The sequence below is a fragment of the Tasmannia lanceolata genome, unplaced genomic scaffold, assembly GCF_043159265.1.
Source record: "Tasmannia lanceolata isolate RefF3 unplaced genomic scaffold, GAP_Taslan_0.1 ptg000023l, whole genome shotgun sequence".
In the NCBI taxonomy this organism is placed as follows: domain Eukaryota; kingdom Viridiplantae; phylum Streptophyta; class Magnoliopsida; order Canellales; family Winteraceae; genus Tasmannia; species Tasmannia lanceolata.
Window position 1 is genome coordinate 4082285 of NW_027518700.1, and position 23506 is coordinate 4105790.

A 23506-nucleotide genomic window follows, 5' to 3' on the forward strand; every position below is an offset into this window, starting at 1 on the left:
TTTAGTCAAAAAAGATGTGCTCATTCTTATCTGCTCGCCACTTAGATTAGAAATTTAAAATGCAGTCCTTTTGGGTTCGAGCCACATCTGATTTTAGGTGCACCTCTACCAAATCTAAGGCTCTTTTTGGTTGCGGGTTTTTACCTCGTTGGGTAGTAGTGTAAGTAATCATTAATCAACAAGGAGGACGGGACTAGCGTTGAATTTACCTGGAACTTGCCTCATCGAGTATGGTAAGTAGTGCTTGGTTGTCAACGTAGTAGAGTTGTTGCGGTAAGGAGTGTCATTACCACTATACAGAGGGTAGAGGGAAAGAAATCCCAGGTAGTCGCCAGGGATTTCAATGCTATAATGGCAACTAGATAAGGGGTTTTGCTGATGTGGCACCAAAATGCCATGCAAAGCCGCTAAGCCATCACCGGCTTTTGTGTAACCAAACGGAAGAGGGATGACATAATGCCAAAATGAGGTGGCCACTCTTGATTGGTTTATTTTTTGGGTCCCACATAAATACCCACCAACACAAGAGGTTCTAGGCAGACCACCGTCAAGACCCATGCTAACTGTTGATTTTTCGGGTCCTGCAAGAAAATCCTGGCTCCTCACCAACAAAACCCACCCCACACCACCACCCCCCCCCCCCCCCCCCCCCCGCGGGAAACACGAAAGAAAAAAAATTTAAAATCCTGGCTCTGCCCCTGTGATTATGGATTATGTGTTCTAGGTTGTGGGTGTTAGTTATTTGCTTATATGTTGTGTAAGTGGGCAGTGATGTGGCACTACTTTTATTCTTGTATTTAAAAAGTGTAATTCAATGAAATGATGGATGAAGAAGATAATTTTACAGCAGATGAAACCTTTGTTTCTAGGAGAGTCGTGGCCTCTCTTGAATTGAGCCGGTAGGAGATCCGGTTGCCTCGAATAAACCACCCTTCACATCTTTTCTCTAGTTTTCTTTGTTTATTTTTGTTACGGTTTGAAGGATGTATTTTTCTAATAATGGAAATACCCCCCTTTTTTGTTAAAAGTAAACATATATCTTTACTTTAGTATAGTTGACAATATTAGATAGTTGTTTGTTAACAACATTGACACAACTGTGTCTTCAAGTGATTTTTTTCCAATTTTTTTTTGTAAAATTACTAGAGATAGTACCACAAGATAAATGGCAATGATAGATTCTAAAGTCCTAGATGGGAACATGCATGTACAATTCGAGACCATTGGTCTTGTAGTACATCACGAGGTAACCTGCACATTCTTAGTCCAAAGGGCATCCCATGCATAAGATAAAGAACTACAATCTGTAGCCCCAAATCCTTCGAGACTTTATCTGGGCGGGCTCAAAACTTGAGAAATCTCATCACCCAGTATCTTGGACCACAATCTGTAGCCCCAAATCTGAAGGCCTAGGGATCAGAAAGGTATCAGATTTGAATTTTGCTGCCCAGATCAAACAACTCTAGCACATCCTTACCAAGAGAAACTCTCCTGGGTTACCTGGTTTGATCGGAAATACATCAGAAGAAGAAGTTTATGAACTCTCCCCATGCCTGCATCCCCATCCTGGGCAACAAGGAGCATTATAAAATCTCGTGACATGGCCAGCAAGCATGTCTGCTTCATTGTCGTAACTCAGGCCCCTCTACAATTTTGGACAGATCCTTGGCATCCAAATGGTCCCCTCTCAGCCCAGTCTTTCACTATGACATCCTTCATTCCCCGGAAAGATACTATAGATGAAGCTAAAATTCGCTAAAATTCAGGGAGGATGGGATTTGATTCAGGTGCTTCCTCATCTTCAAGAGCTTAAGCAGATCATCAATACAGGTCTTTTCACAGAAGCTGCTAATTCTATTCCGATTTGGAAGACGGAATCTGATGGCAAATTCAAGCTACGTAGTGCTTAGAACTCTATTAGATCTCCTAATCCTAAACGTCCTTGGGTATCATCAGTTTGGTTCGCCGGTCACACTCTGAAGTTCAGTATCACAGCTTGGCAGGCTCTGCAAGACAAATTGAGTACCAGAGATAACCTTCATTTCCTCGGCCCCAACCATGATCGTTCTTCCCTTAATTCTGCCCCTGAAAGTGTTAGCCACATCTTCTTCAACTACTCTTCCTCGGCATGGATTTAGCGCTCGATTCTCTGTTGCATCTTAGATAGAAGAAAACAAAATAAATCCCTATCTGACGAGGAGAACTGGATTAGGAACAAATTCAAGAAAAAGGGGCAGACCTACACTCTTGTTAGAACGCTTCTCTCTGCTTCAATCTACTTGATCTGTCTGGAAAGGAACTCGAGACTATTTTAAAACAAAAAAAAAACCCTAAAAGGTTCCTTCTACGTAAAATTATCAGTGCAACGAGATCTCGTATTTTGGCCCTAAAGCTGGAAGATGAAGACTCTGAAGAAAACCAAAGAATTTCCAACACCTTTAATCTTCCCCTGTTCAGTAAAACTACTGAACCAAAATTCTGTCATTGGGAACCTCTTATTGCGTATGAGATCAAGTTGAATTTGGACGCTTCCCTGGCTAGTGATACCGCCTCGATTGGAGGCCTCCTCCGAGACCACAAGGGTGCAATCCTTTCTCTCTTCTCTGTTAATAGTAATCCTCTCCCAATCCAAGAATTAGAAATTGAAGCCATCCGTCATGGAATCAAATTAGCCGCCCGGCACCAAGTTAAGATGTTGTGGATAGAATCTGATTCGCTCATTATTTTCTTTCTAGGATAATTTGATTCCGTGAATGGAGACAACTGTCTCCATTCACGACGTGGGTGGTCTGAGTGTCTGACATGCGACAGACCAACCGCAAAAAGCCTTTTGCAATGGACGCTAGCAATTCCCATAGGATCATCTCAAGTTCTCAGCCCTATGATTTGTGGAGGTTAAAATGGACGTGTATAAAACTCTACAAATCGATCCATTGTTTAGCTCCACAAATCGAAGGGTTAAGATGATCCTATGGAGCTGATTTTTTGTGCACACCCTATCTATTTCAGGGCCTATCAAATGAGTGCTTCGGATCATCCAAACAATGTGGGCCCACTGTGTGTGTGTGTGTGTGTGTGTGTGTGTGTGTGTGAGAGAGAGAGAGAGAGAGAGAGAGAGAGAGAGAGAGAGAGAGAGTTAAGTGAAGCTACACATACGTGTAGCAAACTTAGCTACACCGATGCCTTAAAATACAATGGGCCCACATTGTTTGTGTGATCCAAACCATTCATTTGATAGGCCCTCACATTGATAGGGTAATACAGTGGGCCCACATTGTTTGTGTGATCCAAACCATTCATTTGATAGGACCTCACATTGATAGGGTATGCCCAAAAAATCAGCTCCATTAGATGATCCCAACCCTTCAAACTGTGGAGGCAAAAATAGACCCATTTGTGAAGGTTTTTACACGTCCATTTTTGCCTCCACAAATCGTAGGATTGGGATGATCCTATGTAGCTGATTTTTTGGACACACCCTATCTATGTGAGGGCCCATCAAATGAATGGTTTGCATCACCCAAACAATGTGGGGCCCTCTGTATTTTAAGCCGTCAGTGTAGCTAAGTTAGCTACCCGTATGTGTAATACGTCTAGCTACACTTCTCTCTCTCTCTCTCTCTCTCTCTCTCTATATATATATATATATATATATATATATATATATATATATATATATATATATATATATATATATATATATATATATGAGGAAAGTGTTGGTGAGCTTAAGTTCACCAGACTTATGGTGAGCTTAAGCGCCCAATCACATTGGGGCCTACTTTGTTAGGATGATCCGAAGCATTCATTTGAAAGGCCCTTACATAGATGGGGTGTGTACCAAAAATCAGCTTCATAGGATCATCCTAACCCATCCATTTGTGGAGGTCAAAATGGACAGACATTATTTGTCCACAAATCTGCTCATTTTTGTCCTCCACAAATGGAGGGGTTAGGATGATCCTATGGAGCTGATTTTTGGTACACACCCTATCTATGATAGGGCCTTGCAAATGAATGGTTTGGATCACCACAAAAAATGTGGGACCCATGTGATTGGGGCGCTTAAGCTCACCATAAGTTTGGTGAGCTTAACACTTTCCTCTCTCTCTCTCTCTCTCTCTCTCTCTCTCTCTCTCTCTCTCTAAATATATATATATATATATATAATAAAAACTGTTACTACTCGGTCTTGTAGCTAAGCTTATCTACTCGGTCGTGTTAAATACAACGGGGGCCCACATTGTTTGGGTGATTCAAACCATTCATTTGAAAGTCCCTTACCCTAGATAGGGTGTCCACAAAAAATCAGACCCATAGGATGATCCTAGCCCATCCAACAGTGGAGGGAAAGCTGGGAAAAAATTGGACAGACAGAGTTTGTCCACAAATCTGCTCTTTTTCCCCTTCACTTGAGGAGCAATAGTTGCTAAGTTCAGATTCAGGAATAATTTGGCATTCAATTTCGGGGAAAGTTTGGAAAATAAACTTGAAACATCTACATTACATAAAAATCTCTTTTTCTTGAAACGACTAAACCAAAAGCCACTTTTATGATCGATGGTAAAAGGCAATTTTTGGGTCCCACAAGGGCCATAGACAGGAAATGTATATAAAATCAAGACCGTTGATCTTGTAGAACATCATGAGGCAAGCCATGGTGGTCTTGGTCCCATGCTAAATATAAGATGAGAGCTTGAGAAATTAGACTTTAGCCCAATCAATGGTCCTCTCCCCCTGCGCATAGTTTTTCAGGAAGATTTGAATGTAATCCTCCGCCTTCACCTTCTTGTACAACCTCGACTTCATTGTATCCACCAATTCATCAGCCGGTGAGATCTCTGTCTCTGGATCCGGTGCAAAAAACATGGCCACAGATACCCTCTCCTTTTCTGAATTTGTCACTGCACGATGCACTGGGCTTTTGAAAATTCCATTGCTCATTATCTGCAAAAATAAACACCCATGTGATTGATTTAGTAATGCATGCTTGTTTCTCAATCTGTATTTCACCCCTCATGGGTGTAAGTGATTGGACTCGATGAATCTAACCATGGCTTGATCTTGTTCAGACAGAGAGAGATGGAATTGTAACCCAAAAATTACACCAATTATCTACTCGTAACATCTAATAATGTGTATTTCATCACTAAACATAAAGGTTAAAACTATATAAAACAATGGTCAATATTTAATGAGAAGGAAATATATACTATGGATGTTAGGATTGCATGATTTGCATGATTTTTGAGCCATACGAGAGATCCAATGGAAGGCCTATCAATGGACGATTCAAATCAACCAAAGGTAGGATCCAACAAGTCGCAGTGGTTACGATGAAGTCAGACCCTACCGAAGCAGTCTGCGCATTCCTATGGTTTTGTCAAGACCCTACTGAAGCAGTCTGTGCATTCCTAAGGCTTTGTCAAGTTGTTTTCCCGACCTGGAAAGTGAAATGAAGTGGCGTGAGCAAGGCCACGTTTGGATACCAACAAGATTTAGATTTGGATTTAGTTGATATTTTGAACTCAATCAGATCCTTAGATTTCCAAATCAGCTACAACAGTGCAAAAAAATCAGATTTTCAAAACCTGTTCTGAGAGACATTATTTGGAAATCAATATTTGTGGCAACTTCCTTCACCGTCGCTGCTCTTCGACGTTTCTCCGGCAGCAGCGAGACACTCCTCCCTCCCTCCCTCTCTCTGTTTCTCTCTCTCTCTCTTAAAACATGAAGTATCCAAAACTCAAATCTAAATCAAAATACAAATGCATGAGGTATCCAAATGGACCCTAAGGGAATTTGATTGTCAAAAATATCAAGGAGAGTGAAGTAGGTATTATTATCAAGAGTGTAACATATTTTTCCCACCAGGCAAAAATATCAAGGAGAGTGATTGTCACTCTCTCTCTCTCTCTCTCTCTCTCTCTCTCTCTCTCCCTCTCTCTCAAGCCAGTGATAGTGGTACTATTGGCAGATGCAAGTGGGGAGACTCCCACCAGGCATTGACAGTTTTCTTCTCATCATACAAAAATTTATAGAACCCGGTGCACCAGCAACATATGTTGAATAAGGACAGAGTTAGATTGAGGTAAGCGTCAAGGGACATAGGTGATGGACAACGCCTATATGATAATTAATACTCTAATAAATTCCTTATATAAAATGTGGCCACCAGTATTATTAATTATAAGAGCTCGAATTGTACACATTTCCATGATTTTTTTATGGTTGCCAAACATATCATATGCATTAGATCATTCCTTAAAAAAGCAGAGAATTACCTCCATTTGATCGCCCAAGTTGACAAGCAGAGCATGAGGAATGGCAGGAACATTGACCCATTCGCCGTCTCTGAGTACCTCAAGACCATCGACTGCATTATCTTGCAAAAGAATGGTGATTCCACGTCCATCAGAATGAGGTGTCAGGCCGAGAACCAGATCGGGTCTTGAACAAGGTGGGTAGTAGTTAAATCTCACATACATTTTAGCTTTTTCTCCAAATCGGCTCACAAAGTAGTTCTCCTCCAAATCAAGCAATTTCGCCATGGCCTTGAGGAGAAACTCACCCACTTCCTTCATCTTCGCGGAATATTCGTGCAAGATTTGTCTGCAAAAGTGCAAAATTTTGTTGTAACAAATCCATAAATTTGAGTTTGTTGTTGTTGTTTTTTCCTTTTTGATAATGGTAACAATTATTAGCACCATAAGAATGGATCACAAGTACACTTTGGGGGTAAAGACGGCCCCATATAAAAATATCCCCTATAACCTGATTTGGCAAAATGGTCAGCCAAATCATTGGCACTTCTAGGTGCAAGGGAAAAAGAAATAGAAACATATACACAGATATTTTATCTCCTCCAATAGATCGGCGAGTCTCCATGGGCCGACATAAATCCCTTCTGCCCACAATCCGCTTTTAACTTCCAAACTCCCCTCATCATGTTAATAACCCTTTTGTGGAGAGCACGGTGTTAAAGTATAAATGATTAAATAACACCAACTCTAATAGCTTAAGCTTTTGGAGTAATTGGTTGTTTCACATGGTATCGGAGCAAAGGTCCCAAGTTCAAAACTCCTTGGTATTAAAAAATCACATGTAATAGCCAACCCAAAAGAGGGGCCAAATGTGCCACGTGTAGGCCAACCCTAAAAAAAGAGGGGCCACATGTGAGGGAGAGTGTTAAAGTATAAAAGAATAAATAATGCCATCTCCAATAGCTAAAGCTTTTAGAGCAATTGGTTGTTTCACACGAACCCCAGCTTTAGTAGAATTAGTGATTCGAATAGGTCCAGCAAACGAGTGGAGGATGTTTACCTAGAGAGTTCCTAAAAACACTTCCAAACTCAAAAAAAAAAAAATTTGACACTTTCTAGATTGAATTACCTGAAAGTACTAGGATTTTCCGGCCATCTATCGAGCTTCCTCTCCTCTTCCGGAGTTACTAACAGGAAAAGGCGATCATTCCAGTTAAGAATCTGATCTTCTGAGTAAACAATGTCATTGCCATAGGCTTCCATGCCATCCTCATGCCCACCTATACCTATTTTTGAGTACCTCTGTTTTTCCTTCATTGGAAGGTTGAAGAAATCCCTCGCTAGTTGACCCACTTCATCTAGAAGAGAGCTCGAAATTCCATGACCTATTGCCTGAAAAAAACACCCAAACAAAGATGTGTTGAAGTATAAATGATTAAATAACACCAACTGTAACAGCTTAAGCTTTTCGAATAATTGGTTAATTGGTTGCTTCACATAGTTTCATAGCTATTGCCTCAAGGCAGGTCTTGGGTTCAAAAGTACTAGGGGTGCAACTTGGGTTTGGTCGGGTTGTAAGGTTAAAGTTCAACCGAAATTCCAAAAGACCGACTCGAGTTGCACTCCTATTTCAAAGCCCAACAACTCCTTGATATTAAAAATCCACGTGTAAGGCCAACCCTAAAGGAGGCCTCAGACATGAAGAGTAAAGTACAAATGACTAAATAACACAGACTCTAGCAGCATGCTTTTAAAATAATTGATTGTTTCAAAAGAGAAGCCAAAGATCTGAGAAGACAAAAATACATAATGAATAAAGCAATAACACAATCACCAACATGGGCTTGAAGAAAAATTATGCCCACAAGAAGAAGCAAAACCAAAATGAGAAATCTTATCAGAAAATGAATCTTCTACTAACAGCAATTACCTACTAATTGAGTAAAAAAGAGAGTTGGATCTGACCTGAAAGAATCCCCATGTTTGAAGGGCTGTTCTTAGTCTTTCCATCTCTTTTTTCATTTCATCTTCTTGTGATGAAGAGAGGAGATGGAGATCTACAACAGGAATTGGAGACGAAGGTGGAGATGTTTTGATGGGTCTTTTGCTTTCTTTCTGAACATATTGTTTTGGGAGTTCCTTAAGGTTTTTGGCTATGTCTTGGACGCGCTTCGAAGCCATTGAATTTGTAGGTGGGAGTTTCTTCTTCGTCTATGGGACTAAGTTTCTTCACTAGAATGTGCCACTATTAATTCAATTGATAAGGTCTGGTGATGACGAGAGGTGGGAGACTTTCTCTTTTGGTTTTACTACAAAAATTTAGAAATTTAAAATGCAGTCCTTTTGGGTTCGAGCCACATCTGATTTTAGGTGCACCTCTACCAAATCTAAGGCTCCCTTTGGTTGCGGGTTTTTATCTCGTTGGGTAGTAGCGTAAGTAATCATTAATCAACAAGGAGGACGGGACTAGTGTTGGATTTACCTGGAACTTACCTCATCGAGTATGGTCTACAGTAGTGCTTGGTTGTCAACGTAGTAGAGTTGTTGCAGTAAGGAGTGTCATTACCACTATACAGAGGGTAGAGGGAAAGAGCATGGTTCAGAAGAAATCCAAGAAACAATTAACCGGGAGAAGAAATCCCAGGTAGTCGCCAGGGATTTCAATGCTGTAATGGCAACTAGATAAGGGGTTTTGCTGATGTGGCACCAAAATGCCATGCAAAGCCCCTAAGCCATCCCCGGCTTTTGTGTAACCAAACGGAAGAGGGATGAGATGATGCCAAAATGAGGTGGCCACTCTTGATTGGTTTATGTTTTGGGTCCCACATAAATACCCTCCAACGCAAGAGGTTCTAGGCAGACCACCGTCAAGACCCATGCTAACTGTTGATTTTTCGGGTCCTACAAGAAAATCCTGGCTCCTCACCAACCCCAACACCCACAACACCCCCGCGCCGCCCCTCCCCCCCGGGGGGAAAAACGAAAGAAAAAAAATTTAAAATCCTGGCTTTGCCCCTGTGATTATGGATTATGCGTTCTAGGTTGTGGGTGTCAGTTATTTGCTTATGTGATGTGTAAGTGGGCAGCGATGTGGCACTACTTTTATTCTCGTATTTAAAAAAATGTAATTCAATGAAATGATGGATGAAGAAGATAATTTTACAGCAGATGAAACCTTTGTTTCTAGGAGAGTCGTGGCTTCTCTTGAATTGAGCCGGTAGGAGATCCGGTTGCCTCGAATAAACCACCCTTCACATTTTTTCTCTAGTTTTCTTTGTTTATTTTTGTTACGGCTTGACGGTTTGAAGGATGTATTTTTTTAATAATGGAAATACCCCTTTTTTTGTTAAAAGTAAACATATATCTTTGCTTTAGTATAGTTGACAATATTGGATAGTTGTTTGTTAACAACATTGACACAACTGTGTCTTCAAGTGATTTTTTTCCAATTTTTTTTTGTAAAATTACTAGAGATAGTACCACAAGATAAATGGCAATGATAAATTCTAAAGTCCTAGATGGGAACATGCATGTACAATTCGAGACCATTGGTCTTGTAGTACATCACGAGGTAACCTACACATTCTTAGTCCAAAGGGCATCCCATGCATAAGATAAAGAACTACAATCTGTAGCCCCAAATCCTTCGAGACTTTATCTGGCGGGCTCAAAACTTGAGAAATCTCATCACCCAGTATCTTGTGATTGCTTTCTTCGGATCCGGGACAAAAACCATGGCCAAAGAGACCCTCTCCTTTTCAAAATTTGTCACGGTGCATCCTGGCTCTTGAAAATTCCATTGCTCATTATATGCAAAAACAAACACAATGTGATTGCTTCAGTAATGTGCGCTTGTCACCAGATCTGTGGTTCACCCATAATGGGTTTAAGAGATCGGGCTTGATGAATCTAACCATGGATTGATCTTTTTTTTATAGGCACCATGGATTGATCTTGATCAGAGAGTTATGGAATTGGAACCAAAAAGTTGTGCCAATTATCTACTCTTAACATCTAAAATGTGTAATTCATAGCTAAACATAGAGGTTAAAAACTATATAAAACAACGGTCAATATTCAACGAGAAAAAAAATGTACTATTGGATGTTAGGATTGCATGATTAGCGTGATTATTGGCCATAGGACAGATCCAATGCAAGCCTATCAAATGAACGATTCAAATCAATAAGGCAGGACCCGACCCACTAAGTCTTAATAGTTACAATGAGATCATGCCCAACTGAACCAGCCCGCTTATTCTCTATGGTTTTCCCAACTTGGAAAGTGAAAGGATGTGAGGTGAAAATGAGGGCATTTGATTATCAAAGATTCAAGGAGAGCAAAGTGGAGTAAAGGTGTGTGTCTCTTTATCCAAATGAGGTAGCAGTCATTCTCAAAAGCTGAACATATTTGTTCCATCAAAACTTGTATTTTTCACTCCACTTAGAAGGAAAGTGCGACGGGTAAAAATTAAGGCCTCCTGGTCAACAAGGAAAAGCATTGAATACACAAAGATGCAATCCCAGGTAAAGGGAAAATAAGATCAAAGTGAAATTTAAGGCTTATTCAAAACACACACTATAAATACGTGTATAGAAAACATTTTCAATCTCTTCAGTTAAATATGTAGTGGTGGTCACTGCAGTCATGAATTTTGGCGTGACAGTGGCACCGGCACCAACAGCAGATACAAATTGGTCATCAGCACTGGACTCCCACTTGACAGTTGTAGTAAGAGATGTCACCAAGTTTTGTTTTCCTTACCAGACATAAGTAGAAAACTTGGTGCACCAGAAATGAGGAATGGCAAGGATAAAGAGTTTGATGAAAGAAGTGTCACATGACTGGGAGCAAGGAAGGATGATAATGGACAACACATAACACAAATCTGATAAATAATACTCTCTAATACTTAATATAAAATGTGGCCACCAACTATATAAGAAAAAACTAGATAAATTAGACTTTAGCCCAATCGATGGTCCGCTTCCCCAGCGCATAGTTTTTCATGAAGACTTGAAGGTAATCCTCCACCTTCACCTTCTTGTACAACCTTGGCTTCGTTGTATCCACCAATTCATCAGCCGGTGAGATCACTGTCTTTGGATCCGGTGCAAAAAACATGACCACAGATACCCTCTCCTTTTCTGAATTTGTCACTGCACGATGCACTGGGCTTTTGAAAATTCCATTGCTCATTATCTGCAAAAAATACACACCCAATGTGATTGATTTAGTAATGCGTTCCTGTTTCTCAATGTGTAGTTTGCTCGTCATGAGTGTAAGTGATTGGGCTCAATGAATCTAACCATAGCTTGATCTAATAAATTCCTTATATAAAATGCAGTGACCAGTATTATTAATTATTAGAGCTCGAATTGTACACATTTCCATCATTTTTTTTAATGGTTGCCAAACATATCATATGCATTAGAACATTCCTTAAAAAGCAGAGAATTACCTCCATTTGATCGCCCAAGTTGACAAGCAGAGCATGAGGAATGGCAGGAACATTGACCCATTCGCCGTCTCTGAGTACCTCAAGACCATCGACTGCATTATCTTGCAAAAGAATGGTGATTCCTCCTCCATCAGAATGAGGTGTGAGGCCGAGAACCAGATCGGGTCTTGAACAAGGCGGGTAGTAGTTAAATCTCACATACATTATAGCTTTTTCTCCGAATCGGTTCACAAAGTAGTTCTCCTCCAAATCAAGCAATTTCGCCATGGCCTTGAGGAGAAAATCACCCATTTCCTTCATCTCTGCAGAATATTCGTGCAAGATTTCTCTGTAAAAGTGGAATTTTTTGTTGTTACAAATCCACAAATTTGAGTTTGTTATTTGTTTTCTTTTTGATAATGGTAACAATTATTAGCAGCATCAGAATGGATCACAAGTGCACTTTGGGGGTAAAGACGGCCTCATACAAAAAGATCCCCTATAACCTGATTTGGCAAAATGGTCAGCCAAATCATTGGCACTTCTAGGTGCAAGGGAAAAAGAAATAGAAACATATACACACAGATCTTTTATCTCCTCCAATAGATTGGCGAGTCTCCATGGGCCGACGTAAATCCCTTCTGCCCACAATCCGCTTTTAACTTCCAAACTCCCCTCATCATGTTAATAAAGATAGAAAACCCTTTGTGGAGAGCACGGTGTTAAAGTATAAATGATTAAATAACACCAACTCTAATAGCTTAAGCTTTTGGAGTAATTGGTTGTTTCACATGGTATCGGAGCGAAGGTCCCAAGTTCAAAACTCCTTCATATTAAAAATTCACATGTAATAGCCAACCCAAAAGAGGGGCCAAATGTGCCACGTGTAGGACAATCCTTAAAAAAGAGGGGCCACATGTGAGGGGGAGTGTTAAAGTATAAGAGAATAAATAATGCCATCTCCAATAACTTCAGCTTTTAGAGCAATTGGTTGTTTCACACGAACCCCGGCTTTAGTAGAATTAGTGATTCGAATAGGTCCAGCAAACGAGTAGAGGATGTTACCTAGAGAGTTCCTAAAAACACTTCCAAACTCAAAAAAAATTGAGTTTGATACTTTCAAGATTGAATTACCTGAAAGTACTAGGATTTTCCGGCCAGCTATCGAGCTTCCTCTCCTCTTCTGGCGTTACTAACAGGTAAAGGCGATCATTCCAGTTAAGAATCTGATCTTCTGAGGAAACAATGTCATTGCCATAGGCTTCCATGCCATCCTCATGCCCATCTATACCTATTTTTGAGTACCTCTGTTTTTCCTCCATTGGAAGGTTGAAGAAATCCCTTGTTAGTTGACCCACTTCATCTAGAAGAGAGCTCGAAATTCCATGACCTATTGCCTGAAAAAAACACCCAAAACAGAGAAGTTGAGCTATAAATGATTAGATAACATCAGCTCTAACAGCTTAAGGCCCTATTCGTTTAAGATTATGCCAACTGATTGTGAGTCCACAACCAATTATTAGACTCAAAATCTAAAACGAACATGTCCTAGGCTTTTAGTATAGAGAAAGATGGATCTCACAACACCGGAATATCCTCTTCTCAAATAGTGCAACCGAGGTTTACACTAGCCCAAGAACAATAGCCAAAAGAGAAGAAGAACAATGCCCAAAAGAGATGTGCTTCAATATATGATAGAAAGAACAACACTACAAGATAAAGAAAAAAAAGAGAGAAGAAAGCTTCAATACACAGACAAAATATGGGAAAGTTGGCATTTTCTTCAAACACTAGCTTGCACACAAGAAAGCTTCAATGGCTTCAATGGAGGTCTAGGTAGATTGTTCTTTCTAATGGAGAATCTCTACAAAAAGAAGTAAATGAGAATAGGCTAGTCAAAGGAAAGTAAAGAGAAGTAATAGCTTTGGTAGGAGATAGTGGGTATGGGAAAGTGGGGACTTTAATGCTAGGATAGTGGGTTTAGAGTTTCAAGTAGGATTTGAATTTGAAATAGGAAGTAGTGGGAAAAGTTGTAGCAAACATGTGTGGCTCACACATGTGCAAGCTAGGCAAAAAGACCAACATGCTCATGGATACAAAAGTACATATTTGCCCTCACTACATCTCTCAAAATAATAAAAAAATAAAACACCCAAAAAATACACTTTAAAATTAACACTCCCCCTTAAAGTGATTTTTTGGAAACTAGTCCAAGCTTACCCCGAAGTATAGCTCAAATGGTCCTTTGGAAAGTGACTTAGTAAAGATATCGGCAATGTTCTCTTTGCTCCTCTCTTCCGCTGCACCAATTGTACCATCTAACACCTTTTCACGAATGAAATGATGCTCGATCTCAATATGCTTTGTTCTTGCATGACAAACCAGATTTGTGGCAAGTTTGAGTGCACTTTGGTTGTCACCAAGAATAGTCGTCGCCTTGTGAATAAGTAAATGAACATCTTCAATCAACCGCCGCAACCAAACACATTCTTGAGACGCAAGAGCGGCGGCCTTATATTCCGCTTCCGTTGTTGAAAGAGACACCGAATCTTGTTTCTTGCTACACCAAGAAACACCCGCCGATCCACACAAAAACACATAACCAGAAGTAGATCTTCGATCATCCAAGTCCCCTCCATAATCGGCATCGGTAAATCCATTCAACACAAAATCAACTCCTCTCTTGTAAAGTAACCCAAAGTCAAGGGTAGAATTCACATACTTCAAAATCCTCTTTGCCGCCTCCAAGTGTGGTTTCCGTGGCGCTTGCATATAGCGACTAACAAGCCCAACGGAAAAAGAAATATCGGGTCTTGTGATAGTCAAGTAGATGAGACTACCCACAAGAGCACGATATGGCCGTGCATCCGGAAGAAGCTTGCCTTCTCCCCGCCTTATCTTTATGTTGGGATCAAGAAGAGTAGAGGATCTTTTACTTTGATTCATCCCAAATCTTCCAACTAATTTCTCCGCATAGCCTTTTTGAGAAACTAGCACGCCATCCTTCAAGGTCTCCACCTCCAAGCCAAGAAAGTGACTTAGCTCTTCCAAGTCCTTCATCTCAAAACGAATAGATAGCTCCTCCCTTAACTTTGCAACCTCAACATCATTATTGCCGGTAACTATCATGTCGTCGAAGTAAAGAAGCACAATGACAAGCAAGCCTCTGTCTTTCTTCACAAATAAACTAGAATCGGAGTTAGAAGCAAAATAACCACAAAATTGTAAGTATTCGGCAATCTTACCATACCATGCCCTTGGAGCTTGCTTCAACCCATAAAGAGCTTGCTTCAACTCATAAAGAGCTTTCTTGAGCTTGCAAACATGAGTCGGATGATGACTTGAATTATAACCCGGCGGTTGCTCCATGTAGATGTCTTTGTCAATCTCACCATATAAAAATGCATTTTTAACATCAAGTTGAAACAATTTCCAACCTTGACAAGCGGCCAATGAGATAACAACTCGGACAGAAGTCATCTTTGCAACGGGGCTAAAGGTCTCCTCATAATCCTCTCCGTACTTTTGAGAAAACTCTCTAGCCACCAACCTTGCTTTGAACCTATCCACACTCCCATCCGCTTTCCGCTTCAATTTGTATACCCATTTACATGTAACCGGGTTCACATCATTAAGCTTAGGAACAAGATCCCAAGTCTCATTTTTCACAAGTGCATTCATCTCTTCATCCATGGCATCCTTCCATTCTCTTACCCCTTTTGATTCATCAAAGCAAGAAGGCTCATTGTCATCAAATGGACCGGACAGGAAACAAGAATAAGTGCTCACCATGTTTTCATCCCAATACCGTGCCAGCTTGACAATCTTTCTTTTCGATCTTCTAGGATGTGATGCACTATACTCATCTTCATTAATTTCTTCATTTTGCTCATCTTCTTGAACATGACGTGCAACATCACTCCCCCTGTCACCTTACTCCTCCATCGGCAAAGAAGAAGAAGACCCAAATTCCATTGGAGCATTTGGTGTCAAAGGCAAGTTCATTGTTGCTTGAGGCTCAACCTCAACAAGGATGTGCTCACCTACACCCACGCCATTAATGGAACCACCATCCAAACCATAATAGGAAGAGACTTTCATCAAACACAACATCTCTTGAAATAATGGACTTGTGAGTTGTAGGATCCATACACTTCCAACCTTTCTTCCTTTCATCATACCCAATGAAAATACACTTCTTCGCCTTAGCATCAAACTTGGTTCTCTTTTCATCCAGCACATGCACATAGCAAATTGAACCAAAAACCTTGAAATGCTTGACACTAAGGTTCACCCTAAACATCAACTCATAAGGAGACTTCATATTAATCGGACTAAGAGGCACCCGATTAATCACATAAGCTGCACAAGACATACCGTCTGCCCATAAGGCCTTCGGTAAATTCTTTGAATACAACCAACTTTTACAAGTTTCCACAAGATGCCTAATCTTCCTCTCCGCAACTCCGTTTTGTTGAGGCGTATAGGCACAAGTGAGATCCCTTTGGATACTATTCTTACGACAAAATGCGAAAAATTCATCGGAAGTAAACTCCCCACCATTATCTGTTCTCAACCGCTTGATCTTCTTGTGAAGTACACCTTCAACGGTCTTCTTGAACTCAACAAACTTAAGCAATGCATCGGATTTCTCCCTTATAAAATATACCCAAGTGAATCTAGTAAAATCATCAACAAATAATAACATATAGCGGAAGCCGGAAAATGAAGGTGTCCTATAAGGTCCCATTACATCACTATGGATAAGCTCTAATAGGGCCTTGCACCTTGAAAGAGACTTGTCAAATGGAAGACGATGTGCCTTACCATATTGACAACCCTCACACACCTTTCCACTACCAAAGGAATTCAAATTTGGTAGCCCATTCACTAGATTCTTAGTCACCATGACCTTCAATTTATCCATGCTAATATGACCCAAACTAGCATGCCAAATTGAAGCACCATCATTTGTACTCATTTTATCAACATATAAAGTTGAAGCCGATAAAACAAATAAATCTTTAACCCTCTTGCCGGTATAAACAACATCTGCCTTCAAGCTTGAAATATTCCGAATAAATTTCACCTCCTTAGGCCTGAACAAGACATAATTTCCCGCATCAACCGCATTTGCGACCGAGAAAAGATTCTTCTTCATACCGGGAACATGAAACACTCTTAAGTGTAATAGGATCCTCATTTGCACCACCAATGGTAATGACCCATTCTTTATCTACCGAATGTATAGTGTTGTCCGCTGTGATAATAGCATCGTTGCCTTCATATTTTCGGAACTTTGAGAATTTGGATTCATCGCCGGTAAGATGATGCCCACAACCGGAATCGACAATCCAATCATCCTCAAAATTGATGGATGGCAAAGCACCCACCGTAGTAGTTTCCGCCACGAAACATCTACCCCAATCTTCTTCATTTTTTCAGTCATCAACATTTTCGGCTACATTACCATCCTTCAATTTCACACGGCAATTCTTTGGTATATGCCCAAGTTTACCACATCGGTAACACTTGATACCCTTTCGGTTTGTATTACCCATAACGGATGATCCCCCTTCATCTCCACCTTTACTTGGAAAATTTTCTTCTCTTTATATTTGTTGAAAGGCTTCTTGTTGCTTGAAAATAATGCTTCTTCTTCACTCCCAGATATTGAACAACCCGCCATTTGTCTAGCTAAAGACTCTTGTGAAGCAAGAAGATTCTCAAACTCCACCAAAGAAGGTTGCCGATCCCACCCTTGAATCGACCTAACATATGGAATGTACTCTCTTTGCAACCCACGAATAATAAGCCGCTTCATTCGTGCCTCCGAAATGAATGCCTCCGAAATAGGCTCTTCCGGATCCAATAGAGAAATCTCCGAATAAAGATTCTTAATCTTCAAAAAGAATTGACAAATAGAGAGACTACCTTGTGTAGTATTTGGCAACTAATTCTCCAACATTTGTAGACGAGCCATATTTTTCTTGTTTAGCAATCCATCAAGTGTAATCCAAATCTCACTCGTTGATTTACACCCAATGATGTGCTCAAACAAGTCATGCGAAATAGACCGCTTCAAAAGAAATTCGGCCTTAGCATTCTTCATCCTCCACGCCTTCAACACATCGTCATTTTCTTGTGTATCTTCCGGAGCCACATTTGCATCTCCACAAACATCTCATAAATCTTCTCCCACGAGATAAGACTCCATACATGTTCTCCATATCTTGTAATTTGATCGATTTAGCAACTCAATGCCGAGTCCACTAACCATTCCACTCATATCCATCTTCAAAGCACAAATTGAACTTCTTCACCAAGGAAATCTAGACAAGCACCTACTACGACCCTTGTGGCTTTGATACCATATAGAGAAAGACGGATTTCACAACACCGGAATATCCTCTTCTTAAATAGTGCAACCGAGGTTTACACTAGCCCAAGAACAATAACTAAAAGAGAAGAAGAACAATGCCCAAAAGAGATGTGCTTCAATATATGATAGAAAGAACAACACTACAAGATAAAGAACAAAATGAGAGAAGAAAGCTTCAATACATAGACAAAATATGGGAAAGTTGGCATTTTCTTCAAACACTAGCTTGCACACAAGAAAGCTTCAATGGCTTCAATAGAGGTCTAGGTAGATTGTTCTTTCTAATGGAGAATCTCTACAAAAAGAAGTAAATGAGAATAGGCTAGTCAAAGGAAAGTAAAGAGAAGTAATAGCTTTGGTAGGAGATAGTGGGTATGGGAAAGTGGGGACTTTAATGCTAGGATAGTGGGTTTAGAGTTTCAAGTAGGGTTTGAATTTGAAATAGGAAGTAGTGAGAAAAGTTGTAGCAAACATGTGTGGCTCACACATGTGCAAGCTAGGCAAAAAGACCAACATGCCCATGGATACAAAAGTACATATTTGCCCTCACTACATCTCTCAAAATAAAAATAAAATAAAACAACCAAAAAATACACTTTAAAATTAACATTTAGTAATTGGTTGTTTCACATGGTATGAGAGCAATTGCTTTTATGGTAGATTTTGGATTCAAAACTCAAATTTAGGCCCTAAATTATGACAATAGATTGTGGAGTCCCCAACCGATTATTGGACCGGAAATTGCACTAAATTTGAGTCCGGGTAGGGCCAACCCAAAAAAGAGGTCTCACACATGAGGGGGAGTGTTGGAAGTATAAATGATTAAATAACATAACTCTAACAGCTTAAGCTTTTGGAGTAATGGATTCTTTCACAAGAGAAGCCTAAGATCTGGAAAGGAAAAACAAAACGGATAAAAGCAATAACACAATCACCAACATGGGCTGGATGAAAAATTATACCACAAGAAGCAAAACCAAAATGAGAAATCTAATCAGAAAATGAATCTTCCACTAGCAACAATTGCATACTCATTGGGAAAAAAAGGAAAGTTGGATCTGACCTGAAAGAATCCCCATGTTTGGAGGGCTGTTCTTAGTCTTTCCATCTCTTCTTTCATTTCATCTTCTTGTGATGAAGAGAGGAGATGGAGATCTACAACAGGAATTGGAGACGGAGGTGGAGATGTTTTGATGGGTCTGTTGCTTTCTTTCTGAACATATTGTTTTGGGAGTTCCTTAAGGTTTTTGGCTATGTCTTGGACGCGCTTCGAAGCCATTGAATTTGCAGGTGGGTGTTTCTTCTTCGTCTATGGGACTAAGTTTCTTCACTAGAATTTGCCACTATTAATTCAAGGGCAGTGATATTCCACGCACCAACCCCTCCCTCCCCCCCCCCCCCCACTGATGGCTATTCCCCCCTTAACAGTTTCCGTTAACTTCTATGAAGGGGGTGGAGAAGCTACCGTTAACTCCAAAAGCATAAAAGTTAACGATTTCTGTTACAGGGGGGGAAATAGCCATCAGAAGGGGGCAAAATATCACTGCCCTAATTCAATTGATAAGGTCTGGTGATGACGAGAGGTGGGAGACTTTCTGTTTTGGTTTCACTACAAAAATTTAGTCAAAAAAGATTTGCTCATTCTTATCTGCTCGCCACTAGATTAGAAATTTAGAAAGCAGCCCTTTTGGGATCGAGCCACATCTGATTTTGGGTGCACCCCTACCAAATCTAAGGCTCCCTTTGGTTGCGGGTTTTTACCTCGTAGAGTAGTAGTATAACTAATCATTAATCAACAAGGAGGATGGGACAAGTGTTGAATTTACCTGGAAGTTACCTCATCGAGTATGGTAAGTAGTGTTTTGGTTGTCAACGTAGTACAGTTGTTGCGGTAAGGACTGTCATTACCACTGTAGAGAGGGTAGAGGGAAAAAGCATGGTTCACAAGAAATCCAAGAAACGATTAACCGGGAGAAGAAATCCCAGGTAGTCGCCAGGGATTTCAATGCTATATTGGCAACTAGATAAGGGGTTTTGCTGATGTGGCACCAAAATGCCATGCAAAGCCCCTAAGCCATTCCCGGCTTTTGTGTAAACAAACGGAAGAGGGGTGAGATAATGCAAAGTGAGGTGGCCACTCTTGATTGGTTTATTTTTTTGGTCCCACATAAATACCCTCCAAAGCAAGAGGTTCTAGGCAGACCACCGTCAAGACCCATGCTAACTGTTGATTTTTCGGGTCCTACAAGAAAATCCTGGCTCTGCCCCTGTGATTATGGGTTATGTGTTTTAGGTTGTGGGTGTTAGTTATTTGCTTATGTGTTGTGTAAGTGGGCAGCCATGTGGCACTACTTTCATTCTTGTATTTAATAAGTGTAATTCAATGAAATGATGGATGAAGAAGATAATTTTACAGCAGATGAAACCTTTTTTTCTAGGAGAGTCATGACTTCTCTCGAATTGAGCCGGTAGAAGGTCTGGTTGCCTCGAATCAACCACCCTTCACATCTTTTCTCTAGTTTTCTTTCTTTATTTTTGTTACGGCATGACGGTTTGAAGGATGTATTTTTTTTAATAATGGAAATACCACTTTTTTTTGTTGAAAGTAAACATATATCTTTACTTTAGTATAGTTGACAATATTAGATAGTTGTTTGTTAACAACATTGACACAACTGTGCCTTCAAGTGATTTTTTTCCAATTTTTTTTTGTAAATTTACTAGAGATAGTACCACAAGATAAATGACAATGATAAATTATAAAGTCCTAGATGGGAACATGCATGTACAATCAAGACCATTGGTCTTGTAGTACATCACGAGGTAACCTGCACATTCTTAGTCCAAAGGGCATCCCATGCATAAGATAAAGAACTACAATATGTAGCCCCAAATCCTTCGAGACTTTATCTGGGCGGGCTCAAAACTTGAGAAATCTCATCACCCAGTATCATGGAACACAATCCGTAGCCCCAAATCTGAAGGCCTAGGGATCAGAAAGGTATCAGATTTGAATCTGGCTGCCAAGATCAAACAACTATGGCACATCCTTACCAAGAGAAACTCTTCCTGGGTTATCTGGTTTGATCGGAAATACATCAGAGGAAGAAGTTTATGGACTCTCCCCATGCCTGCATCCCCATCCTGGGCAGCAAGGAGCATTATAAAATCTCGTGACATGGCCAACAAGCATGTCTGCTTCATTGTCAAAACTCAGGCCCCTCTACAATTTTGTACAGATCCTTGACATCCAAATGGTCCCCTCTCAGCCCAGTCTTCCACCATGACATCCTTCATTCCCCAGAAAGCTACTATAGATGAGGCTAAAATTCAGGGAGGGTGGGATTTATTCAGGTGCTTCCTCATCTTCAAGAGCTTAAGCATATCATCAATATAGGTCTTTTCACAGAAGCTGCTAATTCTATTCGGATTTGGAAGCCGGAATCTGATGGCAAATTCAAGCTACGTAATGCTTAGAACGCTATTAGATCTCCTAATCCTAAACCTCCTTGGGTATCATCAGTTTGGTTCGCCGGTCACACTCCGAAGTTCATTATCACAGCTTGGCAAGCTCTGCATGACAAATTGAGTACCAGAGATAACCTTCATTTCCTTGGCCCCAACCATGATCGCTCCTGCCTTCTCTGCAGTTGTGCCCCTAAAGTGTTAACCACATCTTCTTCAACTACTCTTACTCGGCATGGATTTAGCGCTCGATTCTCCGTCGCAACTCAAATAGAAGAAAACAAAAAAAATCCCTATCTGACGAGGAGAACTGAATTAGGAACATATTCAAGAAAAAGGGGCAGACCTACACTCTTGTCAGAACTCTTCTCTCTGCTTCAATCTACTTGATCTGGCTAGAAAGGAACTCGAGACTATTTCAAAACAAAAAAAACCCATAAAAGGTTCCTTCTAATTAGAATTATCAGTGCAACGAGATCTCGTATTTTGGCCCTAAAGCTGGAAGATGAAGACTCTGATGAAAACCAAAGAATTTCCAACAAAGAAATTCGGGAGGACTCAATCCCACTTGATACTCTAAACTGCATTAATAAATTCCGTAGTGAATTTGAGACTTCTATGTTAGATGATTTGCACACGCCTGTTGTTTTGGCAGCGATCTCAGAACCATTAAAAACCATCAACGATCTGCTTCACACACGAAAGGTACAGGTTGCCATCTTTGCGTTGAACTTGAAAATACAATTAGAAAATAAGAAGAAAATGATATCAGCACAACCATGTTTTTATAATTTCAACAACCCATCTTGTCGTTTATTATTTAAAGAGCTGTCAAGGGTTATTACAGTTCCCAAAAAGCTCTTACGAACCAATTAAAAAGGGCAAGACGAGCTGTGTTTATGCAATTATTAGAGAATGGTTGTGCTGATATCATTTCCCATTAAGAAAATGCCAAAATCATTTTCCGTTTTGCACATGTGATTGTTTGAATTACTTGTGCAGGGAAAGAAACAGGGATTACGAATCGAGTCTCTTTTCGCACTGGAAAAGGAAATTAGGAGAGTTCTGAATGTTATGGGGTTGATGCCCTCAAGTTATGCTGAGGTATGGTGTGAAACAACCAATACTCCAAAATGCTAAGCTGTTAAGAGTTGGTGTTATTAATCATTTATACTTCAACACTCCCCCTCACGCGTGGCCCCTTTTTTTGGTTTGGCCTTACACGTGCACTTTTAATATCCACGAGTTGTGAGTTCTGAACCCAGAAGCTGTTGCTCCTGATACCATGTGAAACAACCAATAGCTCCAAAAACTTAGCTGTTAGAGTTGATGTTATCTAATCATTTATACATATGGGACGTTGAACTTTGCTAGAGGAAAGAGACATCTATCTTCTCTTCTCAAAACAGAGTTTTCATCGTTCAACTTGAGCAGGCTTTGCAAGAGTTGAAGAGAAAAGGCATTGAAGAGGTCTGGGTTGACAGAAGATCAAGTGTTGCAGAAAATTGAGGTGAGGAATTCAGCGAGAGCGAAAAAGGAGTACGAGGTATCGGATGGGATCAGGAAGGAGTTGGGTGCTGTAGGGGTTGCTCTTATGGATGGCCCTGATGGAACAATTTGGAGACCAGGTGTGCCTCTTGAACTGCAAGAGCATGTTACTACTACAACTTCAAATGACATCTCGAAGGGTACGAAGAAACACATATTTCAGGTGCAAATCCCTTCTCACTGCAAGTGGACTTGAATTCCTATCTCGCAGAAAGTTGAATAGCTATTCAGGGTACGAGTGTCAGAATCCAACACGGGTCAGCCAACCGCGAAAAGAAAGATTCGCGGATTCACTAAATTATTGTAATCAAATCATTTTAAAAAACTAAATTATTGTAATCAATTCTCAATTTTTAACTTTTTCCCCAAAAAATATGGGTATTGTTATTAATATATTGAAATTTTTAA

The 23506-nt window shown here is 40.2% G+C and overlaps 2 protein-coding genes and 1 pseudogene across 2 annotated transcripts; 1 reads left to right on the forward strand and 2 right to left on the reverse strand.

Moving 5' to 3' along the window:
• Positions 1 to 4440: 4440 nt before the first annotated feature.
• LOC143856618 (protein LATERAL BRANCHING OXIDOREDUCTASE 1-like) lies at positions 4441 to 8551 on the reverse strand. The gene is made up of 4 exons (XM_077366888.1): positions 8229 to 8551; positions 7393 to 7655; positions 6285 to 6612; positions 4441 to 4947 (listed from the first exon to the last, which is right to left on the reverse strand). Exons 1-4 carry the CDS (start codon positions 8442 to 8444, stop codon positions 4705 to 4707), a joined length of 1050 nt encoding a protein of 349 aa, XP_077223003.1. The 5' UTR covers positions 8445 to 8551; the 3' UTR covers positions 4441 to 4704.
• Positions 8552 to 11060: 2509 nt separating this feature from the next.
• Positions 11061 to 19485, reverse strand: LOC143856616 (protein LATERAL BRANCHING OXIDOREDUCTASE 1-like). The gene is made up of 4 exons (XM_077366884.1): positions 19149 to 19485; positions 12838 to 13100; positions 11725 to 12052; positions 11061 to 11465 (listed from the first exon to the last, which is right to left on the reverse strand). Exons 1-4 carry the CDS (start codon positions 19362 to 19364, stop codon positions 11223 to 11225), a joined length of 1050 nt encoding a protein of 349 aa, XP_077222999.1. The 5' UTR covers positions 19365 to 19485; the 3' UTR covers positions 11061 to 11222.
• Positions 19486 to 22168: 2683 nt separating this feature from the next.
• On the forward strand, positions 22169 to 23294 carry LOC143856646 (cysteine--tRNA ligase CPS1 homolog, chloroplastic/mitochondrial pseudogene; annotated as a pseudogene).
• Positions 23295 to 23506: the final 212 nt, after the last annotated feature.